At 43.6% G+C, this 27,764-nt stretch overlaps 2 protein-coding genes across 6 annotated transcripts in view; both read left to right on the top strand.

The window, feature by feature from the left end:
• Positions 1 to 16,490, top strand: part of MARCHF8 (membrane associated ring-CH-type finger 8) — a 94,020-nt gene extending 77,530 nt beyond the window's left edge. For 3 of the 4 annotated variants that reach the window (XM_084290476.1, XM_084290477.1, XM_084290478.1), the window contains exons 4-7: positions 2,044 to 2,123; positions 5,229 to 5,409; positions 9,312 to 9,459; positions 11,644 to 16,490. In XM_084290476.1, coding sequence (XP_084146602.1) covers positions 2,044 to 2,123; positions 5,229 to 5,409; positions 9,312 to 9,459; positions 11,644 to 11,948 — 714 coding nt within the window. In that variant the 3' untranslated portion in view covers positions 11,949 to 16,490. Of the gene's footprint in view, positions 1 to 2,043; positions 2,124 to 2,425; positions 3,272 to 5,228; positions 5,410 to 9,311; positions 9,460 to 11,643 lie in introns of all 4 variants that reach the window. The other variant, XM_084290479.1, reaches the window with a different exon arrangement.
• Positions 16,491 to 24,140: 7,650 nt separating this feature from the next.
• Positions 24,141 to 27,764, top strand: part of ALOX5 (arachidonate 5-lipoxygenase) — a 29,979-nt gene continuing 26,355 nt past the window's right edge. For both annotated transcript variants that reach the window (XM_084289923.1, XM_084289922.1), the window contains exon 1: positions 24,141 to 24,301. In XM_084289923.1, coding sequence (XP_084146049.1) covers positions 24,152 to 24,301 — 150 coding nt within the window. In that variant the 5' untranslated portion in view covers positions 24,141 to 24,151. The remainder of the gene's footprint in view (positions 24,302 to 27,764) is intronic.

Genomic DNA, 27,764 nt, shown 5'->3' with positions numbered 1-27,764 from the left:
CTGCAGTTCCAGCAATATATGACTCTGTTTCCATGGCAGAATGCGATGTGCTGTTTTACTGGTTCAATATTTTGTTTTTAAAAGATTGCTAAATATGTCTTTTTAAATAATTCATTACTTAAGTCATATTAATTTTCATTTGCGTAATTACCGCACCAGATTATAGTGTGTCAGCTCTTTCGCTAACTTGTATGTCGTAAAAAAAAAATAAAAAAATAAAAAATTACTGCACTCTTTTTAAGAAATAGGAGTTGAGTATTTGTAGAATAGATTAAAGACTAGATAGAAAAAATCCAAGTAATAGCTGAATTCATTTCCCTGTATGATCAACATCCTGTATCATTAGCATGTGCAAGCGGTGTAAAGTGTAAGAACCATACTTTCCAGGATAAAGCCCAAACTGAACTTTACATGTTTAATTTGTTTTGTCACAGTCAAGACATTGTTCAGTTTGCCTTCTAGAACGAGGTTATCCTCCTCTTTTTTTTTTTTTTTTTTTTTTTTAATTATTTTTCTCTATGCGTACCTATCTTGGTAGGATGGGAAACAAGTTGAGGTGTCTCGCTGCAGACCAAGAGGTGTGTGTTTGAGCCTTGCCCTTGATTCTTGCAGGCCCAGCTGTAAATGGATACATGTTTTTTCAGGCTTGGTGTACCTGAGACATCCTGCTGCAATGCAAGGCACATTGCCCTCTTCACTGCTGGGCTAAAGAAACAAAACCTTAACAGATGAGTCACGTAACACGGAAGATGACGGTTGTGTTTGTATTTATAAAGTAGCATAAGTCTCCCTGCATACCCACCTTCTCAGACAAAGAAAGAAGAAAATATTGTGTGACAAGCATTGTGTATTGTAAAAGCCCACAGTGGTCCTGTTTAAATATACCATGGGGTTCTTCAATTAGTTAAATACAGAATTGAAGAGACCTGAGAGAGGTGATAATGTATGCTTGTGTACCAAGAACAGATGCAATGCAGTGGTGTGGTGTGGTGTAAATAGTTTTGTTGTGCTGAATGCATTCCTCTATTGTGGTTTTCAGGCTTTGCTTGGGCAGGTCAAGAGAGCTATAAAGCGTTATTTGAACTGGGATGTGAGAGCACAGATTTGCAGCAGCGGGTAAGCTGCACGGCATATCCAACAGCTGTGGAACATGGGAAAAACTGTTTCAGAGATTCTCTGCCCATTAAGGGGGTTGTCAACATCAGTCTCATTCTCACCAAAACCTTTGGGAAGTGTCCTGAATTTTCAGCTAGTGACCCACAGCGTATAGCAGCAAAAAAAACCTGTAATAATAGGCCATCAAGTTCCGACTCTGAAACAGGATGCTGCTTACTCTGAATTCTTTGCTTATTCTATTTCACACTGTGATCTTGTCAGGTCCCCTGAGCGTGGCTGCTGCCACACCTTTTCTGCAAGTAGGTGGAAGACCCTGTCAGAGTAGGAGCAGGGATGAAAGGCCTCATGAAGTACAAAGAGTACTTCAGGGAATGGTCTGTTTTGGCAGACAGTGCTCGTGTACATATGCTAGTACTGAAAATATGTCCCCATATAGTGCCTGAGTTGTTGAATTACTGATGGTGATGTCTTGTGGGGAGACAAAAAAAAGAAAAAACAAAAAACAAGCCACTAATCTATTGTATTCATTGTGAGTGGAAGGATTAGCTATTATGTGGTAGCTCAATTACGACTAGTCTATATACACACCTCCGTCTAATTATGCTAATTACTGTAGCATTGCTCATTTCCTGAGCTATTGTTCTGTGCAATGTCTGACAGCTGGCAGGTTCTGCTCCAGAGATGGCTGAATTTGACCTTGGGGAGAAATGTTTCTGTTCTGATTTCTGTTTTCCCAAGGATGAGGCTTTGTGACCTCCCTTCTTAGCACTTGACAATGAAGCCTCACTTTCTTGCAGCTCGCCCTTGAATGTGATGTAGAGTGATATCTGGCTCTATATGCTGTGTTTAACCCTGAAGGCGACTGCTGTGCTTACCAAACTCTTCAGTTTCTGACTGTTTTTTTCTCTTTGATTTATTTCACTGCAGGCTGGAAGTCCAACCTCTATCTCTGCTCCTCATAGTTTCTCTCGGACTTCTGTTACACCATCCAATCAGGACATCTGCAGGTAAAGTGTGATGTTTGCATGGCTACAGCAAGGCTCGTGCAAGATTCAAGTTGAGAAAAAACAAAACTGAAAAAGCATGTGTATGGGGAAGTAAGCAACACGGGGTTCTGATCTGAAGCGTCCCATTTGTTTGACTCAACTGCTTTCTAACACTGCTTCATTGAATCCCACTGACTGTTTGGCCCGCTACGTATGACATTCCCACACTAGCTGTAATTCTCATTTCTTCACTTTTAATTACATGTTCTCTTATGTAATTGTGTTTTACTTTCTGTGCTTTTATTCCACTGTTCTGCATGCAGTTCCAGTGCAGTGTTTTCTGAATGTTGTCATCACAGTCCAGTGCAGTCTGCTGTTGTCTTGAAAAATCCTCACTGCCAGAGCTCTCTGACACAAGGGGTCACTGTGACAGTAATCTGTCAGGACACGTTACATGCAGCAAAGAGAAACTCCCGTGGGCAGGATCGGGGCCAGGCACTCAGGTCTGCTAAGAATGTAAAGCCCACCCGCACCATGAAATTCTCCAAGTCCCTCAATGACGTGGACCAGAAGGCACAGAGCACCAGTGAGTGCTTTGACTATGTGGAGCGAACATGCTCAGAAGGCAAATTGACCCCGACTCAAGAGCAGTATTTGAGGATTAACAAATTTCATCTTAAAGAGAGGAAATCGTTGAATCTCAGGCCTCTTTCTTTTAGCAATTCTAAGCACTCCTACATCCCTTCCCTTTCCAACTATTCGAGTGCATCGGGAGGAGCAGAGAACCGCAGCGCTGTACACATCCCCTTGCTGGAGGACAAAGTGGACCATGACACCTCAAGAAGCAAAAAACTGTTGCGTTACCTTTTTTCCTTCTCCCACAACTCTAGCACCAGCAGCCTGCATAAGTTCCATGAACTGGAGAGCTATTCCAGTCACTTTCAAGCTGAAAAGTCCTCCAGCATGCTGGTGGAAAGCACGGACTTCTGCTCTGATGATATGGGAGATGATGACGTCTTTGAGGACAGCACCTCAGTGAAACTGAAAACAAAAGAGCAGCGGGCGCCGCTCTGTTCAGTTGAGAAGGACAGTGACCTTGACTGCCCTTCCCCTCTCTCAGAAAAATTCCCCCCTGTCTCCCCTGTGTCTACATCGGGGGATACCTGCAGGTTGGTTTATTGGAGAACCGCCGACCTTCGAGCCCTCCCGTGTGCGGTGGTGACCATTCTGCTTTCCCTGCCTTTGTGCTGTTTGTCTCTTCCTTCACCCTGTCACCTTGCTTTAATTTGTGCAATTTGAAGCATGCAACCTTCTCTCTGCTTCCTTTAACCCCTCTGATGCACTTAACAAGTCTACTAAACAAAAGAATTTCCTTGGGAGTCAAATAAATTGTCTTCAATTTGTTTCAGGTTCAGGGTTCTGAGGCTGTATTTTTCTCTCATCAGTGCCCAAACTGGGAATATCATGAGAGAATCAGCTACGCATACTAAAAGCCAAGCTGAAAATTCATTGGCTTTTAATGAGCAATGTGTTTTCCTGACAGCCATTGCTGGTTTGTGTCAGAGGGTGGGAAATGAGGAGGAAAAGAGGCTGCTTGAACATTGGTTCTGAGATCGGGTCCATATAGCTTAAGATTGTTTTCTTTACTTTTTACCTCCCAGTTTGTATCCCAACACGCTGTTTTATTCATAAAGAGCTTTCTGGATGCCTTCGTTGAAAGGGAGACCTAAGCACTGGGTGCTAGTGATGAGCCCATGTGATGTCTGTAGTATAGGGTCCAAAAAGGATGGGGTGTTCTTGTTCTAGCTACAGAGTATTAATCATATATGCAGGTAGTAAGAACATGCTACTCTGGACTGTCTTCGTGGTGAATTGTCTGCAGGTCTGCCCCATCTCAGCTCCAAAGAATGTCTGAGGAGCAGGAGACACCAAGTACAGGAGTAACTGTCACATCCTTCTACCTAGCATTTTACTGTCCTAATCTTTCTCCTCCCTGACACCACTTTCTGAAGCTGGCTGTGTTACTACCTGCCAGTTTTTGGTGCCTCCCCCCCACACACACACTACACCACGTTACCAGCAATATGTAGTTCCTTACTGGCTTGTCATCAACAAGATGCTCTTGTAATCTGCCTACTCCTTCAGTCCCACTTGCTAGCTATCAGCAAGGTCGTGAGAGGCAAGATGCTACACATCAGTAAGAGATTTCAGTAATAGACAGGGATGGCAGCATGCCAGGATGTACTTCACATATGCTTAGTAACTTATTTTCATTCCCTGAGCTCCTTACCATCCCCCTTTCAATTCATGACCACTTCCGCATGGTTAGAAGGAGTTAGTGGTGTCTGATGCAGCCCAAGTGCTGTGTATAAATTAAAGCTGGAAATCAAATGCCATCACCTGGCAGTAGCACTGTATCAGGTGTCCCTTCTGTCTGCATGGTTAGGCAGTAAGGGAAATTGGGAATTTTGCAGAGCTGTTCCTTCCTTAGCAGCTCTTGCACGGTAGGAATTGAAGAGCAAAGCCATTAGTCCTTTTAGAGTAGGTGTATTTGAGGAAAATCGATGCTATAGCTTTGCAGCGTGGTTCTGTTTCTTAGCAATTGGCACCAGAAATAATCATTTCCCTTGTGCAAAATCCAGGCTAAATTAACTCTTCATGATACTGGGTTGGGCTTTTTCACAATTCATTTGGGATTTTTGTTTCATCTTCTGTGTTAGATCATAATCCATGAGTAGATAGCAGTGCCTCTGCATATTTTGTCTTGGGAAGTGCTGTCTGATCTGTTTAAATACTATTTTCAGTTAAGTGCTATTGTTCTGGTAGATGAAAGGTTGTCGTTTTGTACACTTTTCTTTTTTTCTTTAGGATACCAAATTTCTGTCAGGCTCTGTGTGTCCGCCTCATCTATTAGTTAGCAGTGTCTGCACTCAATTATTTTGCGTTTATGTGTGTGCTTGTGCAGCAAGGGAGTTCTCTAGTTGTAGCTCCTTTATGAAAGATGTTCCTTTGATATGTATGTCTTAGGATCCTCAACGGACAGCCGTGTGTGATCACAGATATTACATGCCTCTTTCACATCCTTTCTGCTTCCTCTTCTAATGAGCAGCTTTGCTTCTGATTCAGGATATGTCACTGTGAAGGAGATGACGAGAGCCCTTTGATTACCCCCTGTCACTGCACGGGAAGTCTTCATTTTGTGCACCAAGCCTGCCTGCAGCAATGGATCAAGAGCTCAGATACGCGATGCTGTGAACTGTGCAAGTACGAGTTCATCATGGAGACAAAACTGAAGCCTTTGCGAAAGGTAGGCTTTGTTACACATGCATCCATGCTGAAAGAAGGCTGTCCTTGCCCACAGTCTCACAGAACCAACGTATTTATCATATTTCTGTGGCTCCGTAGCAAATCTGGTCAGTTTTGTATAGGTGCAGAATTTAAATTGCTTAACACTCAGCCTCGCAAATTCAACATCGATGGAATCCAGCTCTGAGAGGCAGCATTTTTCTGCTTTAACCTTTCTCATGATATTTCTGCTTTGAGAATTTAAGGTGGGAATACTGTTCAACTGCCCAACCTGAAACTGAAAATGAGTTCCAGCCCTTTCTCTTGTTGCATTGCCCCACATCTAACAGGAAAAAAATAATTGAGATTTATTGTAGCCCAGCAGCTCTCTCTGTGTAAATGTAAGTACGTACATGCTTGCTCATGCATATGTGCATGCAGCAACCTGTTTTTTCACTTCACATTTGCATTTCTGAGCTAATGCACAAAGGCATTTGCTTTGCAGTTATCCATATTGTTGTTTTTTTATTTCTTGAAAGACTGAGCTTTGTATTACTTTGTATGTACTGAGGTCTACATGGCTTTTAAATTCTTTTGAAAATATGAAGATCTCAGTTTAAACTTCTTTTAAATCATACATTCCGAATATAATTCGGTTGAAATTTGTAGCATTTTTTATCAAGAACCTATTTTAGTGTAAGTAGAAGGTTCACCGATAAATGTTTTATCTTTTCTTTGTGTGTGACTAAGTTTTAGTACTTCATGTTGCTAGAACCTCTGTTTTTGTTTTATAAAATAGGAATACCTTTAATAAATCTGGTGATTTAAAGTATACGTACTTAAACACTATTTGTATTGTAAGTCCAGTTTTGTGCTTGAATTCTTCTGTTCATGTCCTCCAAGCTTTCAAATTCAGTTAATCCTCACCATTGTGATTTTGAGGTGGAAGTCACTGGTATTCTTAGCACAGACAAATCTTGCCACATCTACCAAAGTGAAAGAGGTTAATAGAAATAACCTTAGTCTGGAGCTCGAATAAATGAGAGACGTCACAATCAAATATGATGATCTTAAATCATATAGGGTGGGAAGTCTAGACAGCAGCCATCTGAAAGCTACTGTGAGGACTTGTCCAGTTTCCACAACCAACTCCTAACAGAAAATGGAACATAATTCAAACACTCTCATTTATTTTTTATTTTTTATTTTTTTTAAGTGGAGGTGTGCAATTTGCAGTATATATAGCATAGCGTCTCCTGTTGATAGGATGACCTCTGCTTATGACTGGAGCAAATCATTGCCTTCGAAGAACCGTAGCTTTTTCCTTGGTAGCCCCCTTAGCACAGAGCATTGTCACTCTGAGCTGCAGTACTGGTTGCCATAGGTTCTGTTATTTCAACAGACAACTCTTTGCGCAGCCCATTCATAGGGCATGAAAGAAATTATTCTAGAGAAGCCTGAGTAAAAAGAGGTGCGATAGGTGCCAATTAGCTGCTTATTCTTCTATGCTCATTCTGCCTGGAGTGGGCAGGGGAGGCATTTTGTGTGTATTTGTGAGAGAAAGCTGTTGACCACCTTCAGAAATGAGTCATTTGGCATCATTAGTTATATCTGAACAGGTCATCCATGGAAGAGAGACCAGATGCTAGAAGGATAAGAAGGAATTTACCTTTCAAATACGTCTAAAGAGTCCTGTAGAGGTTCAGCTGCAGCCAGAAGACAAGCTGCCTCTGCATCTTCAACTCACCCTTTCTGGTATCCTGTCAGTGGGGACAAAACAGTGTGGAACTGGTGATTATGAACAGGATGGAACAAATAACAGGGCTTGTGCATATTTGTAGGGTAGAAATGGAATCTAAAATCCTCAGCATCTTAAGGCTGTATTGCATCACTGTCTATTGGCCTGTGGCGTGTTAAAACAGTAAGTTACAAAGGGAAGAGAATGAGGAACAAACCATGTCATGGTACAAGTGAAAGTGAGGAGAGAGAGAGGGAAGCTTCATTTTTTAATTTAATGAGGAAAAAAAAAAGACAATTAGACCTGATTTTTCTGTGTTTTTTTATTATTATTACTATTTTGTTTGTTCTAGCAACACTTTAAAAAAAAAAAAAGAAAAAAAAGAAAGAAATATTGAGTGTTGTAATTGTGAAATGCCATTTGCTCTGTCATCAGAACAGTGCACCAGGGGCTTCCAGATTCTAGTTTCCAGTTGGGGATGAGGCAGAACAAATAATTTGCAGAACAACTTCTCTGATGTGGACTTGTATTGATGGAAGAGATGAAGTGATGTGGGTTGGTTTGGTGACTCCGATGGCAGCAGTTCACAGGAGATATAGCCGAGGAGCTCTAGCTGCAGAACTGAAAAGAGGAGCATTAACTAGTCAAAATTCAAGACCTTGTGACTCTGTAAGAGTCTGTAGAAACTAAACATCTTTGTTTAAATACAAAATCCAGTTCTTATTTAAAACATAGCATCCAAATGGAATGTTTTGTCCAGTCTTTTTCTAAGGAAGTTGAAAGAATATAATTTTGTAGCATAGCACGAATCTTTAACGTCATTGCTAGAAGTCTTCAGTTCTTGTGCCATAATGAGACTTGGACGCCCACTGATGTAGAAATATGGCTTGAACTAGCCAAAGACATTATTGGTAAGACAGAGGATCACAAAGTCTCTGTTTTGTTGTTCAACCATTCTTGCATTTGAAGCACTGGTAACAATAATTCAACATGATGGGTGATCTCAGTCGTATCAGTAAGGTCATCTTCATTATCTTCCACACTTTCCCTCTTTTTCAAAGTCAACTTTTTCTATGAGTTATTTCAGGAGACATCAAATGCAGCTCTCTGTTAACACATGGGTATGTATGAGAAGCTTAAGTACCCTGGTATATATTTTATGGAAGTGTGAGGGGAAAAAAAAACAAAACACCTTAACACTTTGTTCCAAGCGAATACACTGAAGGATGCATAATAAACCTGCAAAAGTTTTCATCATACAGAGAAAATGCGTTTAAAAACAAACAAACAAAAAACTTCCAGGTGCCATTGGTTAATAAATAAATAAAAGCTGTTTTTGAAAATTTCCATGTATTTTATGTTAGAAGCATCTATAATAATTGTCTACATTCTTTCTATCCTTCCTAAATGTCAGTGACCTGACTTTGTGGTTTCTATTGCGGCTGTAAAGACATTGCTGAAAGATGCAGGTCTGGGAGTTTAACTTGATGCATAATCTCACTTTCTAAAGCTGTTAGCCCAGTTCTGCTGTATATTCTTAGGGCACGTGTTTAAGTGCACTTGAAACACTGAAAATAAAATATGGGTGTTGCTGCTGTAAGTAGCGTTAAATATACGTGAAGATAGAATGAAACCTCCAGAGGTAGGATGTGAGAACTAAACAGCCTTCAACTGAGAGCTAAACAGCCTTGGCTGTGCACCGGGGGCCTCTTAACAGCTCAGAGTGAGATATCTTACACATACTGGACGATTGGATCATGTACTACTCTTACTGCTGTGTGTTATTGAATGCCTGCCTGAGCAAGGCAGCCCTTTCGCCCTTCAAGATGTTCATTTTTGAGTGTGAGTGCCTGCTGCTCAGTTACGAACGCACTGAGAAGCAGCCTTGCTTGTAGATCCCGCTGTGCTGGAGCCTGTGTGGGTGAGCAGGGTGTGATGACTTTGTGCTGAGGCTCCAGGTGAGAGTTGAGCCCTGATGTTCCCGTCCTGCACCAGGACCGATTGTTCCTGTCACAGCAGAGCAAGTTGCCAGCCATCACGCGCATGCTGTGGTCAGGACAGTCGTCGTGTGACTTCTAAAACTGGTCTGCTGTCTGGTTTTGTTCTTATCAGTGTTTGGTTTTTATACTCTCTGTTAACTGTGATAAATACTTAATCTTTTGCTCTGCTTCTGGATTTCTTGACAGTGGGAGAAGTTACAGATGACAGCCAGCGAGAGGAGGAAGATCATGTGCTCTGTGACATTCCATATCATTGCCATCACCTGCGTTGTGTGGTCTCTGTATGTCCTCATAGACAGGACTGCTGAAGAGATTAAACAGGGACAGACTACTGGTATGTTACTCGGTTATCTTCCCACTTATTCCCTTGGAATAATTATTGATCCTGAATGCAGAGAGGGTGTACAACATGAGTGTGCAGGTAATGCTTTTACATAGATGAGGCAGCTTTAGCCTGAGGTTGGGTTGGGTTAAAAGCAGTTTTTAAATGACTTAGTTAAATTGGTGTAAATTTGTCTGTGGGTGCTTTTAAGTCTATTTCAGAGCAATTTCTTTTGCAGTTATGAAATGCACAGATACGGGAACCAATCCACTGTAGCAGACACAAAATTGCATTGGCTTAGCTAATGTAGTTTTCAACTGCAACACTTACTGAGCAGATAGGGATGTAAGCATTTGTTTGCTGCTATGGCTACCTTTAGCTGAGCAAAATGAGAACAGTTTAAAAAAAGAGAAGAAGAAAGAGGAACCTAAATCCAAATCTTTGAGCCAAACTAACAGGATTAGTCTTTCTATTCAGCCATCTGTGAGATGGGTTAACACAAGTTTCCTGTGAGAGACATGTTCAGCTGGAGAAATTGTAATTAGTGGTTGTACATGAAGCAGAAGAAATTCAGGTTGATTCTTAGGACTCCAATTCATGCAACTGAGATGAGACACACTGCAATTCATGCAGTGGTTGCCACCCCACTGCAAGGATGTCTTAACTTCTTGAACAGTAAGTTTTCTTCAGAATGCCAGCTGTAAATTTACCAAATTGAAATCTGTTTACCTTGGTGTGCTGGGCCATGATTTCCATCTGTTGTAGAACGGTTTCTCAGGCAACTGAGCTCCCCCTGAAGGCAGGGATAGGAGGGACAGGGTGTGTAACAAGGCTGGGAGCGATTGTGGCTGATTCAAAGTAAACTGTACTGGCTTGCAGAGCGCTGGATGCCAACTTGATAAGCAGTTGGAGAATGCTTAGCTTGTGGTTGAAGAGCATCATCTGTGGAGGTAGCTGAGCATCAATAGGCCTGCAAACCCACAGAGCCGTTATTCTTTTCAGAACAGAATCACACTTTAAACAGAACTGTTTTGCAGTAATTTTTAATTTTAGCTGTAGTTAGATTGTTCATAGCTTCAGTCAGGAAGCTGGTTTGAATGAAAGCTTGTAGTTTTTGTTCTATCCAACACTTTTTTCTGTGTATGGTAAAAATTGTTGTTCTTTCAATGTAAGGTTTCCATATAATAATGAAAAGCATATGCTGTCAAAGATTTGTAGTCTCCAGGTTATTTTAGCAAATAAATATATTAGATGAACATGACTAGGAAGAGTAACGGAATATTTAGCACGTGTTACAATGCTGTCTTTGCTCCCTTCATTTGGATTCTAAATCTGGGGAGTGCTCCGAGGAGCTGGGGTGCATGTGGGGAGTGTGCATACATTTATGAATTCATGTCTGCACAGTGGCAAGCGTAGGCTATTGCTGCCTACAGATAGCATCAGATGGCTCACCTGTGAGTCAGAGGTTCAGATATTAATCACTGGTGGGATTTCATCAGTAGTCATGTTGCAGTGCCCTTTGGGTTTGGGGACTAAAGCATTTTCCATCTTTTCACACTACCATGCATTTCCAAAAGAACAGTGGCCTGCACATTGGTAAAAACTTTGAAGACTTGCCTGTGATTTTGCTATGCTGCTGCTGATTCTGTGAGAAACCTGGAAGTGTGTGATTCAGTGTGGTTTCATATCCATCTTGTGATGCTTATCTTTCAAGAGGAGAGAGACTGAGTGGATTCAGGACCTATAAAAGAAGATGTATAAAATATGTAATCCCTCATTTAAATGTAGGCGATAGAAATGTAACAAGATCCAGTGGCTGAGTATTCAAGCCACACAAATTCAGGAAAAGTACAGGTGGTTGTTCTTAATATGGCAGATAAGCTTGCTAGAACACTTCAGTATCTTCAACACTTGCCATTTTGCACCAGAAGAGATGCTGTAGTTCAACTAGAAGATACTGGGTCTGATGAGGATAAAATTGTCTGCTCATTCAACATGTTATGTGAACTCAACTAGCTTAGAAGCCTGCATATGTTTAACTTAAAGGGAGAAACAAGGCAAAACAAAAAAAAATTGGCAGAATACAAACTCTGTGATAGTCTCCTTAAGGAATGTTTTTGAGAGACGCCATATTGTCTACCCAATATTGACCTGGTCCTTTTTATATATTCATTTTTTTTTCTTTCTTTCTTTCAGGGATTCTAGAATGGCCATTTTGGACTAAGTTGGTGGTTGTGGCTATTGGTTTCACTGGAGGACTTCTGTTCATGTATGTACAATGCAAAGTGTACGTACAGCTATGGAAGAGACTTAAAGCTTATAACCGAGTAATATATGTACAAAACTGTCCGGAAACTAGCAAAAAGAATATTTTTGAAAAACCTGCACTAATGGAGCCAAACTTTGAAAGTAAAGAAATGCTTGGGGTTCACCATTCAGATACAAACTCTTCACATTACACAGAGCCAGAAGACTGTGCTGCAGAAATCCTTCACGTCTGACTGCTGGGTGGGATGGGTGTTTCTGTATGTCCTTGAAGATTTAAAATATCATTGTTTACTGCAAACTGCTCTACCTTTTTAAAATTGGCTAACAGCCGAGGTCTGGCAGATGAAGTTTTTTACATTTGCGTTTTGTGGGAATTTTTTTAAATCCCTTTGGCGTATCTGTCAATGTTATCATGGTTGCATACCTCTCAACGTTTCGTCTCACGTACTGGGCTGATCGAAGAGCCACAGGTTACTGAGTAGAATGAGCCTTGGTTGTGGTATTAAGCAAGCCGCTGGTGAACTGTCATCAACTTCATGGAGTCTGTTACTTTAGAAGATGACTCTAAATGATTCTGGAAAACGTGTAGAGTGTTGGTTGTTGTCTTTTTTTCCTGTCTTGTGTTTTTTTTTTTTCTAAGCAGGATGAAGGAGGCTGTCCCAGAAACTGAGGGAAATGAGAAAGCTAGAGTCTAATCTACTGCTAACACTGCCACTAACATTTTGTCTTAGGCAGCAAGTGTAAAATTATGCTTTACATATTGTGATGAGACTCATAAAGCATATAGCACTTTTAAAAATCTTTATTTTGTAATATGTATGTCCAATGAGAATGAAACTTGAAAGAATGTGTCATTTTTCAGAACATTTCTTCATTCTCTACCCCATCCATTCTACTGAAACGTAAACCTCTTGCCTTATTTAAAAAAAAATTAAAATTCCAACCTGTGATTTCCAACACATGAACACATTATCTTACTAAACATAACACTAAAAAACTGCCTCTTTGGGTTTCCTTTGAGGAACAATGTTTTTTTCAAAGAATGTTGCACTCGTGACTTGTGTTTGGGAAGTAGTGGATATGTACAGTGTTTGTTTTCAATACGTAATGGTTTCAATGCTCTGGGGATTGGTTTTGCTTTTTTTTTTTTTTTTTTAAACAGGTCAGGCCATCAACAGACCTGCACCTATATACCTGATGTAACTTTCATTCCGAACCATTGGTTAAGATTTTGTTGGTATATTAGTAAAAATGTGAGCTGTTATGGAAAAAAGATACTTAGTCAATACAGCTGAAATTGGTTTTCCTTCTTTAGTGCTGTGTCATGTGTGAATTACCCAAGAATTTGGCATTGTGAGGGGAAGTACTAAGTTCAAAGTTGAGGAAGTGAATGTTACATTAAGTGTATGAGTTTAAACATGGTTTTAGTCCTGAGGCGATGAATTACATGGTCAGAGAATTGCTTTGGCTATTGCTTTGAATTTGGGACTTCTTTTTAATCAGTCAGCTTTAACAAAAAGAGGGACAGTGTTAAAATCTGTTTGCAGAGCTTTAGACAGACTTACCCATTTACTTGACCGTTCTGCTTCACTGAACCACTGTCCAGTTTCAAGTCATTTAACCAAAGTCTCACATCAGTGTGACTGGGGCAGGCCCAAAGCCCCACTAAAACTCAGCACATGAGGCTTCTGCATCTGAAAGCTAACTTTCTCTACCAGAGCCTAGTCTGAATCTCTGTAAAGACAATGATAATCTTCTGATTGGTGTTAGTAGGAGTTGCCTGGACTTCTCAGTTAGGTAAAAGCTTCTGCTTATTTACTGAGATACTGAATTAAATCCTGAGGTCCAGTTCAGGTTTTACTTTGTCCTTTCCAAGTACAACTTTCATTGGGCATAATCTTCTCATACTAAAATTAGTTGCTTTAACATATCCCAAAGAATAAGAGATCAGTGATTTATTTTTTTCTTAAAATGTAATATTAATTTATTTCTAAATTAATCTTAAAAAAAAAAAAAGCCTCAGAGGGGTGTATGGTAAGAGAACACACACTAAGAGCTGTTAGAAGAAAAGTGTGTGCGCGCCTCTGTATGATCTCATGCTTGAAGCTTACTGGCTGTGATCTTCATGAACAACATGGTACCTTGTTCTTGAAATGTTTTAAAATATTAAGATTTCTGGACAGTCCTAGCAAAGCTGCGCTGGCATGGGTTTGCATACTGTGTGAAGTGTCAGGATATCCCATACTTATGTGATAAAGGCAGAGAAGCCCTGCTAATACCTGGGCAGCAGTCTTCATGGCCACGTTCATGTAGAGTTTGTTGCCTACACCTGCCATATTTTAAAGTGCAATTACTTGGACCCTTTCTTGAACTCCACTGTGGATGATCCTGCTCCGAGAACTCAGATAGATAACATTGAGTCTTGGTTTGGTTTTTGTTCTGTGAAAAGGTTTACTGGATAAACTCAGGTGGGTTGATCAGGTCTTATACACCTTCACCGTTTTCTTCTGAAATGCCCAAGTGCACACGGCTTTCGTGTCTGCAAGATGCACAGAATCAGTTGCAGACTGATGCTGTGTGTGTTCTCATCTGATCTGTGGCCACTAAGGAAATGAAATGAAAATGGACAAGTTCTGGTATGAAACCTGTGTGTGCTCCAGCTCACACCTGAGAAGCAAAAGTGTCTGACTGATGTTCTGACAAGCGCCAGTATGGCATACTGTAAGATGCTGGTCCTGTTTCAATCACTGTCACAAATGATTCTTGGTAAAGCATTGTGAAATCTCATTTGGCATTTTGGAAGCTCCATGCAACATATGCCAGTTGGTGTTCAGTGTATTCAGGATGCTGAAGTTTTGTTTTGTTTGTTTGTTTTTGCTGTAACCCTATGTATCTTCAACTTGGGAAGAAAAACCATCTCTAGTAAAATCTTCTGGGGAAAAATAATTGCAGATAAAATTGTTTTAGCCAGTGTTGCTGCTTACCGTTCCCTTTCCACAGTAGCTTTTTTCTGAAAGAAAAGCATAGTATTTAATTCTCTGTTCTACTGAGGATTGCTTAAACCAGCAGGAGCTGGTTTGAACTAGAAGAGATCCATCTGTCAGGATTTTTTGTTTATGCCGATCACACTTGTGCTAATTCTTGCCTGATGTTAACAGGGGGCTTCTGGAGCTGCAGTTCTCTGCTTCTGCATGGTGCTATCAAATGGCGTAAGAAGGCTGAATGGTGTTTTTTCTTTTTTCCTCCTTAAGGAGATTCTGTTGACTTGTTTTCAGCTTCTAGCTGTGAGGCACTGATGCTAGCTCAGGTGAGCACCGTTCTTTCTGCCCAATGTTGGTAAGGGAAGCGATCATGCCCCCCATCACACCAGGCATTCCAAAACTTCCTTTTGGCAGCTTTCGAAATGACAAATAAAGTCTGACATTTCTGGTCCTTGTCCTTTCCCCGGGATTAGCTCAGATTACCTGTGACTTCCCTGAGATGAGAATTTAAATAGGAGGGAATGTAGGCTCAATACCATCTACCACAGCCCCTTTGCTAGATTGCCAGAACGTTTACTGGTATGGCCCAGACATCTGACCAGACTCCCTTTGCTATTGACTCCTAAGTCCTGTCCAAAAAATCACTGACTATGCCAAGGAAATCTCCCTGCTATGTCGTGTTCAGCGCATCTGCCAGGTCATGAACATGTGTTGTGTTAGAAATAACAGGCATATGCTGCATAAGATTGCTTCACTTTATGAGATCATGAAATGTTAAATTACTATGATTTCTCAGGACTTTCTTCAACTGTAATCCAGTATTTTGCAGAGGAGGTCAGTGTTTAAAATGTTTTCCTGGGCTCTGAAGAGGTGGCCAGTTCCACCACCATTACCTGGTGAATGTCATTGAGGTTGACTTTGCTTCAGCAGAAGGGACTCAACAAAGGTTACACCAAGCCTGCAAGGAGCTAGACAAGTCCTGGGCCTCTGTACCACAGCATGAGAAGTCCTGGGAATCAATAGTAACTCCCTGTCCAGCCCTCCTACTGTGTCCCCTGTGCTGATCAGGGCATCCAGCCTACTTGTGCTGGTGCTGTATCAGGAGCAGATTCCTTCTGCCCTGTGTTTTCTGGGTAAGTATCTATTGCAAACTGGGACTTGGCTCCCCAGAGCTGAGGCGTGTTAAGATACAGATTTCCAGTGTAGTCTGCTGTGGAGGTTGCGGCCAGCAATGAAAGGGAGGTCTGTGTTTCTGGTTGGATCCCTCTCAAATATGCGGGAAACAGGGCAAATACAAAAGCAAGGATATTGCTGGCTGGATTTTCGCAGCATTATATTAGATATGCAAAGAAAACATCTAAACAGGACCTTTTATTTTGTGATTATTTTCTAGTTCTGAGATATTGCAGTGTCTGTATATTCCAATGAAGTACTGAAAGCACTTGTCTTTGTATAGAAGATAACTGTTTAAAAATTGCAGCTGATCTTGTACTTAGGTAAAACATTTGTAGATAGGTAATTGTATAACATTAAACAACTTTACACTGGCATGTGTTGTATAGTTTATACAAGACATTTCACAGTTCTGCAGAATTTTTTAGCTAGTAAATTTCTAGTAACTTAAATGTATAGTTTTGTATACTTTCATGTATGTTCATTTTCTCAGTATTGCCACTTGCAGAATTATTTTTAGTTTCTTAAACTGTAATTGGTTATTTGTGTGTGATACACAGGGTTATTGACTGCAGCAATAAAGTGTTTCTATAAAAAAAAAAGAAACAGAACAAACCAAAATCAGCATAGTATCCATTTTGTTTCAAACAGCACTAGCAGCCCAGCCTGGAGAAAAGTTGAGCTTCCCAGTAGTGGGATGATCAAATGAAGTGAGTTAATTTCACCAGAGTGAACCCAGGACCACAAGGCTCTTCAGCATAGGGCACCAACATGCAGTAGGATCCATGACAATTAGATGTCATAGATCATAAAAGGTTAGTTAATCACCAGAATAAGTGGGTGACTCCTTCATTGCAGTGAGAAGATAAAACTTTGTATAGGTGCTTTGGGGTCAGGTGTAGGAATCGTGGGAAGAGTTGTCTGTTTGTTCCATGCAGGAGGTGGAGAGAGGACTCCTGTGGGCAGTAAAATCTGTGGAGCTTCTTGAGTCAATGCTGAGTGTTGCTGTGAGTGATGTCTGATATCGTCATTCTCACGTGCATTGGTGCCGAGCAGATGATGCTCGTTACGCTGATTCATGTCTAAGAAGAAAGTTTGCATAAGCATCAAGTGGTGGACAACTGCAATAGCTGTTCATTGCATAAAGCACAACTGCAGTGCTATATGTGCTTTCATGGCAAGACCAAGCCTCAGGCATGAAGTCTTCAGCAGTTTGTATAGAATAGGTTTGTAGCACCGGTATATCAAGGAAAACTGCTATATGCACTGATATGAGACAGCTTGTAACAAAAGCATAAGTGCCAAAGAGTAAATAAGATCTGGAAAATTGGCAGTAACAGACACAGGGGGGTCTCAAAGAGACTTTTAATTTATCTTTCTTTTTAAAGAGTGACTAATTTTGAATTTTATTTCAGGTAAGGAATGGGAGGATATTTAATACTGCAGCCCTAGAGAGGTGTTTTTCATGCAAAGCAAAAATGTCTGTGTCCTGTATTCCTTAGTGAAGCACATCTGGTGATGGTACATGAAACTGCTTGTATAAAGCTTACTAAAATGCACCAGCAAATCTTATATACAAAAATACCTTGCTGGAGAGATAGTAAGTGAGATACAGGGCCTGCCATTTGATTGACAGTCTCTGGGCTAAAAAGCCGATAGGCTTCTTAAGGAGCAGAGCCTGTAGAGCTCTTTGGACTCTGGTTTAAAAACGCTTTTGGCATCAGGCACCTCAAGTTAATGACAAAATAACTTCTTCCCTCTTGCAAACCTCACTTTGATCTGAGAGTCTTGCTGTCACTGTGTGAAGCGTGCCCATCTCCAAGGCAGAGCAGAACAGTGGCACAGCTGTGGCTCCAGGGACTGAATTTTTCAGCTGACCTCAGGAGCTGAAGCCACGTGGTGAGTAGTGACTGTCAGCTGGTGGACAGCGTCAGTGTGAGCTGCGTCTTGCACCAGGACAGAGGGAAGCCATGTGAGGCAGGAGGGCAGCAGCAGGGGTTGGGAAGATCCACCTGAGTGTCTTCTAGGAGCTGTGGAGGTGTTAAATGGAGACTGCAGCTGCTGCCTCCCAGCTCCTCAGAAAACCAAGCCCCTTGAGAGCCAGACTTGTGCCTGCTAGCCTGCTCTGGTGGGACCCCTAGGAAAGAGGGCTGAGGGAAGCAGAGGGATGAGGTGCAGAAAGCGGGGTTCACAGGACGCCCTGGCTGGAGAGGAGATGACCTCTCTGCAAGGGCGTTGTCAGGAAGCCACTGTCCAGATTTCCCCATCCTCAGCCTGTTCACCCGTATCATAGTGTGTTTGCCCTTCCCATTCATTCTACTCATGCAACCCAAATTTCCTTTGTCTTCCCTCCAGCCCTTCCTCTTTCACCACTGTAATTATTTTCTCAGTCCTCAGCTTGTCTCTGGGCAAAGTAGGGCAGAGAGGGTTGTGTCAGGAGGAGCCAAATTACGTCAGCATGTGATTCATAAGGATAACTATGGAAGTACTCGAAACTGGCACGGTGTATATAAAGCTCAATGTCAGCCTGACATCCCAGTTTTTCCTGTAAATCATGTGTTTGGCTCCTTTCTCTGATGTGTAGGATGCTCTTTGATGTTTTGGGATTGATGGGGTATGGTGTTACCACAATCCAGACAGTGAGAAGAGGATGCTTTTTCACAGCCTTAGGATGGATGGATGACATCAGAAAATCAGGCAAAAATATCTCATAGAATAAGAACCAGAGGTTTAAAAAAAAAAAATCGTCCTGGCCACATGGAGAGGAGTAAGTAATTCAGAAGGGAGGCAGGGAAGGTTTTAAAAATGATAGAGCTCTGCATAAAGGAAATATGGAACAAGTTCAGTGCATTACTCAGGATAGAATAATTGAAAAAGTAATACTACTCAGAAAGGGTCAAGTGATGGCAAACTTTAAGAATACTCTTTTAAAGTGTATTCTAGAGAAAAGGCAAGATTGGTGACAGAGGAACTGGTAGCTGAAAATAGAGAGGAGACCTTGGCTGGCAGTGTTAAGGGGCTGAATGAAGTTGTCTCAAAGGCTTTAACATCAGAGGAGGGTTTGAAGTAACTGAATAAAACAACCCTGAGGCTGCACAGAGCGGAGGAGGGTGATCACCACTCAGGGTGCGCTTGTTAAATCCCCAAACTTCAAGGAATCGGGCTTGCAATTCCTAACATTTTAAGACTTCACTAAAATTAACCTCCCAACCATTTTTGCTGGGAGCCTGGTGGTGTGCTGGTTTGCTCTGATGCTCTCTTCCTCAAAGACCACCTGCAAATAGGGCAGACCATGCAAGCTTAGGAGAATTCATCACTATTAGAGCTGTAGGGTCTGGTGTTGGGGAGAGCATGTTCCTTTGTCAAGGGAAATGGTTATCCTTGTGGTTTGGAGAGAATAGGAAATGTCTCTGACTTGATTCCAACTGAGAAAACAGGTGTCTTAGGCAACATACGTAGTACTTCATATGGGCTTTTTACCCCTCTGCATCCTAAATTAACTCATAAAGTTCCATTGCTCCCTTCCTGAGGATGAACAGAGGTCTTTCTGGAGTCTATCTTGCCACTTGTCTCGTTCTCGTGCTTTACTTCTTCATCCTGAAAGTGCTGTTACACGAGGATTGATTTTTTTTCCAGGACCACAGGATTACCTAAGTCACTCTCCTGCCAGCAAGATGATGGTTAATTTTATCCCAACAGAGCACTTTCTCATGAAAATTAAATCCAACAGTTGAGCTTTCTGGTAGCACAGGGCCAAAGTAAGTGGAGGCAGAAGTCAAAGGTATTAGTTCAGGGATGAATTTGGACCTGCCTGCCCTCAAATTAGAGCTGATATTGCACGTGCCTCTGTTGGGACTGTCGCCAGGGCTTGGGACATTTGCACCAGACTTCAGTCCCCCACAGCTATTCCAGTTTCATGATTCTCAGATCCCCAAAGGTTGGCCCCAAATGCTGCTGCATTCCTTGTCTCTCTGCCTCCTTTCCTCTCTCTTCTAGTAAAATGCCAGAGCAGCACGGCTACATCTGCAGGGGCAGCGAGAGGATCTGCAGATTTCGGGTAAGTGCTTAAGGATACACAGACTGTTTAAGGATATTGTGGTAAGCGTTGGTATAGCAACCCTGCTTCGGGTTTGTAATAGACTCAACTGGTGTCAGCGTCGCCACCACCTGGATAGCAGAGCAAGGACACCCTGTGCTGAGCTTTGCCGTCCTAGGGTTGACTTCTGGTCCCTCTAGCTGGGACAGAAGCAGGCTTGTGAACAAGGAGCTGCTGCTTTCTGGTCTGGTGGAGCAGTGCAGTTAGCATTCGTGTGTTCTCAGCTACTAAGCCAATGCCCCCTAGATTACTTATGTAGCTTGTAAATTTCTGCAGGCTCTGCTGATCACCTCCATCATTTGGTAATTACCATGTTGCATCATTCCTCCCCATCCCCAGTCCTTTATTAGCATACTTCAGGAGCCATCTGCTGATCCAAATTATCTGTAGCCTCAGGGGAGCTATAAGGGATGTGACATCTTCACAGTACAACCCTGTTTCTCATTGGCATTGCAAGGAGATTGAGAGGGACAGCAACTGCCCTCCGCTGGGAAGTTCGACACAGTGAATCTGAGCACTACTTAGAGGAACAGGACCCATGAATAACCCTCCTGTCCCTGCAGCGGGCTCATGCCCTGCTTCCAAAAAGGGGCAGGGAGTTTTATTTCACCATTCTGGGTGTTTTCCCCTACTGCAGGAACAGGGCTACCAGGCAGAGGCAGCGCCTCCTTCCCAGGCCTGGCCAGAGGAAAGCAGGCTGCCTCTGTCTGTGTGCCTGAGCAGCGGGCTCGCTCGTCCCTTGTCCTCGTCTTTAGGACACTCACCTTGGATGCAGCCAGGTGATCCAACTGCCTTTTCCAAGTATGGTTTCCTTGTCCGACGTCAAGCAACCATCAGGTAAAACACAGAAGAGAATCATGCAGGGGTCTCATATGGTGCGGTCTCCTCAGGGGTGAAATAAGGTAGTCTCTTGGTAAAAGGGCTGGTTTTTCTTTTTGCACATAGAAAAATGATCTATTCTGTTTGGCAGGATCTTGATATGAAGCATGTGCAATTCTACCAATAGTAAACACTATCATTAATAAATCACTGCAAGTGGAAATTGAGATAAAATTGAAAGGTTCTAAAGGAGCAGACTAAAAAGAGATAGAGTTGTGAAGGGGCTGGAGGGAGAACAACACACTCCTATGGATTTCAGATACAGGACCAAACTCACCAAGTATTTTCTTTACTGTGTTGGTAAGGGAAGTTGCAGTACTGTAGGGAGACTCCACAGGCAGATCTGTGCAGAAGAGGCCAGAACAGTCTGAAAACAAAACCTAACACCCATGGGAATGGGATGGGTTCAAACGCTGCTTGGGAACTGAAATGCAAAGAAATGTGGAAACCCACTAAACAAGGTTTGAACAATGCTTTGCTCCGTATTTGCAGCAAAACCAAAGGTGCCCAGAAGGTGGCCTCGTGTCTGACAAAAGCGGGTTCTGAGGAACCGACGTGTGAAAAGATTTTCAGGTAGCTCTGAGTGAAAGCTGACTGTCAGCCTAAATTTAAGAACTTTAGTGCTGGTGGCACCTGTGCAAAAATGATGTGTGATTTCTTTGAAATATGCTATAAAGGGAAAATCAAAAGTAAGGAAGGACTTAGGAGTTTGTGGTGCACTTTCATGGGATCACAGTATCCTTGGAAGGGATTGCGGTGTAGCAGGATGTCGTGGTTCCGCTCGAGTGGGCAGCCGAGCTCCACCACAGCCGCTCTCTCACTGCCCCTCCTCAAAGAGGAATGGGGAGAAAATATGTGAAAAGGGCTCAAGGATTGAGATAAGGACGAGAAAATCACGCAATAATTATTGTAACGGGCAAAACAGACTCGGCATAAGGAGATAGTAAGATTTATTGCCTATTACTAACAAGCGAGAGAAGTGAGAAAACAAAGGAAAAAAAAACAAAAGCACCTTCCTCCCCCATCCACCCTCTTCCACCTCCTCCCCCCGAGCGGCGCAGGGGAATGGGGGAATGGGGGTTATGGTCAGTCTACAGCACTTCTTCTCTGCCGCTCCTTCTCGGTCACTCTCGTCCCCTGTGCTGTGGGGTCCCACCCACAGGATGCAGTCCTTGATGAACTGATCCGGCGTGGGCTTCCCACAGGCAGCAGCTCTTCCAGAGCTGCTCCAGATACAGGTCCGTACCACGGGGTCCATCCCTCAGGAGAAAACTGCTCCAACCTGGCTCCCCTACGGGCAGCAGCTCCTGCCAGGTCACCTGCTCCTGCGTGGTCTCCTCTCCACGGGCTACAGGTCCGGCCTGGAATCTGCTCTGGCAGGGGTCTTCCACAGGCGGCAGCCTCTGTCGGTGCAGGGCCACCTGCTCCACCGTGGTCTCCTCCACGGGCTGCAGCGTGGAACCCTGCTCCACTGTGGTACTCCATGGGCTGCAGGGGGACATCCTGCTTCACCATGGGCCTCACCACAGGCCGCAGGGGACTTCTGCTCTGGTGCCTGGAGCACCTCTCCCCCTCCTTCTACACTGACCTTGGCACCTGCAAGGCTGTTCTCTCACTCCCGGCTGCTGTCTGGCGCAGCGTTTTTTCCCTGTCTTAAATATGCTCTCACAGAGGCGCAAAACAACATCGCTTATTGGCCCGGATCTGGAAAACAATGGGGCCCTTCCCAAACATGGGGCAGCTTCTAGATCTTTCTCACAGAAACCACCCCTATGGCTCCCTGCTACCAAAACCTTGCCACGTAAACCCACTACACAGGAAGCCACTTGCTGCTTAAACCTCAGGAGGAGAGATCAGAGCTCTGGGCTGGGGTTCTGCAGCTACCTTGGGTGTGCAATGTGACCATTGCCAGTCTTGCACTTCTGGGTGTTTTAAAATTTAAAAGCAGCAGCAGACTAGAGACTCACACTGAGCAATTCCATATAGCCAAAGAAGGCACAGTGATTTTTTTTATTTTTATTTTTTTGTGCCTACATGTAAATACATACTCTCAGTGTGGAAGAGCCTTGATATCTGATGGTGTCACAGTATAGCAAGTGGCTGAGTCTCTGTACAGAAGAGATGTAGGAGCTTAGCCCAGTGCCGTCACACTTCCCAGATGGAAGAACAGGGCATTGCAGGCTGTCCAGAGTGCTGTGTGGCCACCACTGACTACAGTGGGTAAGCAAGCAAGCAAGCCACGATCCACGTGGATAACTCCAATTTTAGCAGCTGAAGCAGAGCCTCAGGAAGTGTATCTGCAGTGGTGCCCAGCAGCCCAAGTTGCTGCAGCTCACTGTTCGTGCTGGAGGGGGCATGAAGCACTTTGCAGCCACATTTGCCAGACCAGAAGCAGGCAGAGCCAGTGCTAACTTCAAGCTGCTGATGTCTGTCACTTCTGTCATCTGTATGTGATGGCTGGGGACTGATAATGAGTGCCTCAGGCTGTGAGGAGTGGGTTAATGTGTGTGAGCACAGCAGCTGGGGTGCCAGTGTGCCATGAGCAAAGCTGATTTTAGTTTATCACTCCTCAGCTGATTTTAATTGTTCTTGCTCTGGGTGCCTGCCACAGAAATTCACAGCAGCACAGAAACCTGGCTGGCAGCGATGAAGGAAGGTGCTTGGTCTGACTGCAGAGCAATGGAGGCAGGACACTGGGATTTGCAAAAGCCCAGCCTGGCTCCTTTCAGCACGGCATCAGACGGCTGGGTTACAGCGTGTGGTTTTGGGTGAAAATAAAGGAGAATAGCATAGGAGAATAGGAGAATAGAATAGGAGGTTTTGGTGCCTAAGGGCCAAGTGTACAGCATCAGACAGCTCTTCACTTGTCCAAACGCTAGCATCTTAATTGTAGCAGAGACTTGGTGCTTGTTCTAGGCAGGATGTGGACTGTGAAATTATGGGATTTTTACCGTGGAAATGGTGTGGGATGTGTGTATGTACAGCGCTGATAGGCAGCTGTGCCGGGACAGGAGGGATTTTGACAAGAGGAGAGGAATTCCTTGCACAACGTGTGGGGTGCCTGGAGCCGACAGCCGGGTGCCCCGCGGGGACCTGCGGCTCTCGGGTGCGCACAGCGAGGGCGCAGCGCGGCTGTACCCGGAGCGGCCAGAGGGCGAGCAGCACGTCCCCATGTCCCCCCCCCCGGGGGCGGCCCGGGGGGGCGGGCAGGACAGAGCCGGGCCGGGCTGCGGGGAGGAGGCGGCGCTGAGCAGCGGGGAGCGGGCAGGAGGCGGCTGGGCTCGGCTCGGCTCGGCTCGGCGGGACCATGCCGTCCTACACCGTCACGGTGGCCACGGGCAGCCAGTGGTTCGCCGGCACGGACGACTACGTGTACCTGAGCCTGGAGGGCACGGCGGGCTGCAGCGAGAGGCACCTCCTGGACAAGCCCTTCTACAACGACTTCGAGCGCGGCGCGGTGAGTGCGCGGCCCCGGACGCGCTGCCCGGGGGTGGGTGGTTGGGGGGCTCCGGTGCTTCCCTGTGAACGCTGCTTGTGCACTACCTGCTAACGGGTGGTGCTCCGGGGCGGCAGGCAGGGCTGTGCTGCCTCCGAGGTACCTCCTGGTGGGAGCTTCTGAGGGGAAGCGGGATGCCTGCCAGGAGAAATGCCCCCCCCAGCTCCAGGGAAAGCTGTAAAAGAGCAAAGAGGTGAGGTGGGCTGGGGCTGGGCAGGTGGCTGGGTCACTCTTGCTGCCCTTCGCTACTGCAGCGTGTGCGTCCTGTGCTCTCTGGGGTCTTGGCACCTTGTCACAGTGTTACAGCTATCTGTCTGCAGCCTCATATGCTTTAGTTTATCCTCACCGTTTTAAGTGGTTTTGAAAGTTTTAGCATAACTCACTTTGGAAATGAGACCTACAGCTGCACGTACAAGTGGGACTTCGCTGTCACGGTGCTGCCTCGCATTGAGGCTTATTTCTACCTATGAGGTTCACAGCCTAAGTCAGCTATCCGGCCTCTTCTGCATTAGACACCTCAGATATGGTTAACAGAAGTCAGCATTTTGAGGAAGGGTTGATGGTGTATGTAGATATGGTCCACGAATATTTTTAGTGAAAAGTGCTGAGGTAAGTGGTCTAGAAGGTTCGGAGGTGTGGGCACTTACCAGCTGCTGCTGTTGAAATTACTTTTCTTCATGATTAAACGTTCATTTGCATAGAGATTTTGTTATCCTAATCTCCCAGATGGGTATCCTCTTATTCTTCTTCCTTTATCCAGTGAACAGTCACATACTTACCAAAGTAAGTAACGTTAACCAAAGCTTAGCATTAGCGAGAGAGGTTGAAGAAGGCTTCAGAGTATTCTGCAGACTCAGGGTTAGGGTGCTCGCCCAGGAGTGAGCCCTTCCTGGCTAAGGAGATGAGCACTGAGTGATTCCTGCAACCAGGCAGTCTGCTCTTATTCCTAGGCTCCAAAAGAGGGCTTCAGGATCTTTGAGAGGTGGCTGGCAGTACTTTGAACATCTAGGGAGACAGGATCCTGTCACAGGGAGCAAATGCCATGATGTGAGCATCAAGTGTATGCCCAGCAGCTGTCCAGGAACTGCTGTGGGAACAGGTCCAGCAGGGACAGATGTGTGAGCATTGGGCTCTGCAGGGCGAGGGGGCAAGGAGCAGAGGTTGGTGGAGCTTGGTAGCTCTAGAGCAGATCTGTGTACCTAGAAAAAGCCTTTATGTTCACCTCAGGATTGTAGCTTTTAGGTAGATTTGAAAGGATTTGTCTGTGTAAAAGTGTTTAGCTAGCATTTTAGACAAAATATTTTGTTAGCTAAGTAAGTTTTCAGTGACAGGGTCCATCTTTTGTTTTTCTGAACTTGTTTCCAGCTGCAAAGGTCCTTGACAAAAACCTTTACTTTTCCTAGTACCCAAATTAATTATTTCCGTTCATTGTTATATGTTTGTCTGATATGAGAACTATGCAGTCTTTTCTTAATGTGGTCTGTAGTATGCCTGGTTTATGGGATGTTTGCAGTATGATGTGCTAAGTTTTGTTGCTGCAGGCATTTTCTTGGACAGCGCTGTGGATTTCTCCAGGCACCTGTTCAGGTAATGCTATGCCCAAAACACTGTAAGTCTTACTAATACATTGTGCAAAGAGAGAAGAAAAGAAAAAATACAAATACACAACAACAACAGAAAACCCATCCTCCCCCCCCCAAAAACAAAACAAAACAAAAAAACAAAACAAAACAAAACAAAAAAACACACAGAAGGTAAAAAGAGTTTTGGGTTGGTTGGTTTGTAAAATGCAGCAATTGAAACCAGTCCTGTCTTGGTGTGTCACTAATATCCCTATAACTTTCTTTTTCTGTCAAGCAATTTAAATGTGATCACAAAAAAAAAAGGGGGGGGGGGGGGGACATTTTTCCTGTGGATAACAACAGTTCTACAGTACTGTCTTGTAAGGCTTTGTCCACTTTACAGTTTAGTTGCTAAATGTTGGGCCAGTCTCAGTAGTTCTGGTAATGGCTTCATTTAAATTAATGCAAATTGTGACTTTTACTAGATACAGTGGATGAGGGGCTCCAACCACTCCTGAATGGAAGATTTGTGTGCCAAATGTTGGTAGAGGGAGAGGGGTGAGGAGAAAACTGAGGGGGCTTGCACAAAGGCAGCTCAGTTTTAGTTTTAGTGCTGCCAAGTGCTGGACGCGGGCAATTTAGAAAGCCATAGCTGCTCTTCTTCACTCACTGTTTTTTGAGTAAGTTCCTGTTGGTGCAGAGCAATTTCAGCATGAGTGTCATCGTGTCCCTCAGTTCTGTTTTCTTCCTGTTACCCCTTCATCTGCTTTTTGCTGAAACTCACTCACAACTATTTCCAGAAGGGAAGTACAGCTCTGTCTGCTTTGAGCTTCATGCTTACAGAAAGGGTGCTGCTCTGTCATCCCTGCTGCAGTATTAGGCTGGTCAGCAGGAGGCTCCCCTTAATCAGAAAGAGATGAGGTTTTACAGAGAGTAAATAGCTGGACAGGATGCTACAGGAGTTTGGAGAGTCCAGCAGCTGTCACTAATTCTGTTCTTTCACTCTGAAGTCAGCCGTATAAAAGCTCCTGTCACCTCTGGCTCACTGTGCAGACATCAAGGGCACCATGTGTTTACCAGGAGACCTCATGCAATGGATACAATAAGAGCCTTGAACAACTAACCTTCAGCGTTTTTCAGGACCTTGCACCATCTCTATCGCCTGATGTACTGTTACTGCAGTAGCAAAATTGCATTAGTTAATCTCAGTTATTCCTTAGTCTTCCTGGCTTAGAGGTAGAGAAAGCTGAGTGAGGAGGGAATCCTTGCTTCCAGAATTGCCATTGACATGGAACCATGATGGTCATAAAATGTCTAAAAACCCTTGGGAACATTTAGGCTAATTGAATGTCCTTTTTGCATTACACTGACAACTATTTAAGGGCTCTTGTAATATTCTCAAAGAGATTTTTACCAGAGGAATGGGTTTATTCCCATTCCAAAGGCTTGGCTATCAAATTGGCATTTCTATCAACAGATTGAGTCTGGTTCACATTGCTGTTTCATTTTTAATCCTAGATGTATTTTTATAAATGTGAAATTACAGGAACTATAGACATAAATATATGAGGATTCTTTTTTAATGGAGGTTAGCTAAACATTTAGAGAAGAGCAATTTTAAAAAGAGTAGTCAGGCCTTGAGCAACAAGGATTTGGGGAAACGGTTTCAGACTTTCTGTGCTATACTAAACATTTGACAGAAAGAGGTTTTCATGAGGACTTGAGCTAAAAATGGTGCAGTATGTTTCCCCTGTCCAGACACTGTCTTTGTTCAGACTGTGTTTCTTCTGTACATGACTAACTCTGGAACTGGAAATTAGTGAAAAGTTGGAGGAAAAAAAATCCCAAATAGCAAAATACAA

Source organism: Netta rufina (genome assembly GCF_964035555.1).
Source record: "Netta rufina genome assembly, chromosome: 7".
NCBI lineage: Eukaryota > Metazoa > Chordata > Aves > Anseriformes > Anatidae > Netta > Netta rufina.
The sequence above is the reverse complement of the archived record's forward strand: the minus strand, read 5'-3'. Positions and strand labels throughout refer to the sequence as shown.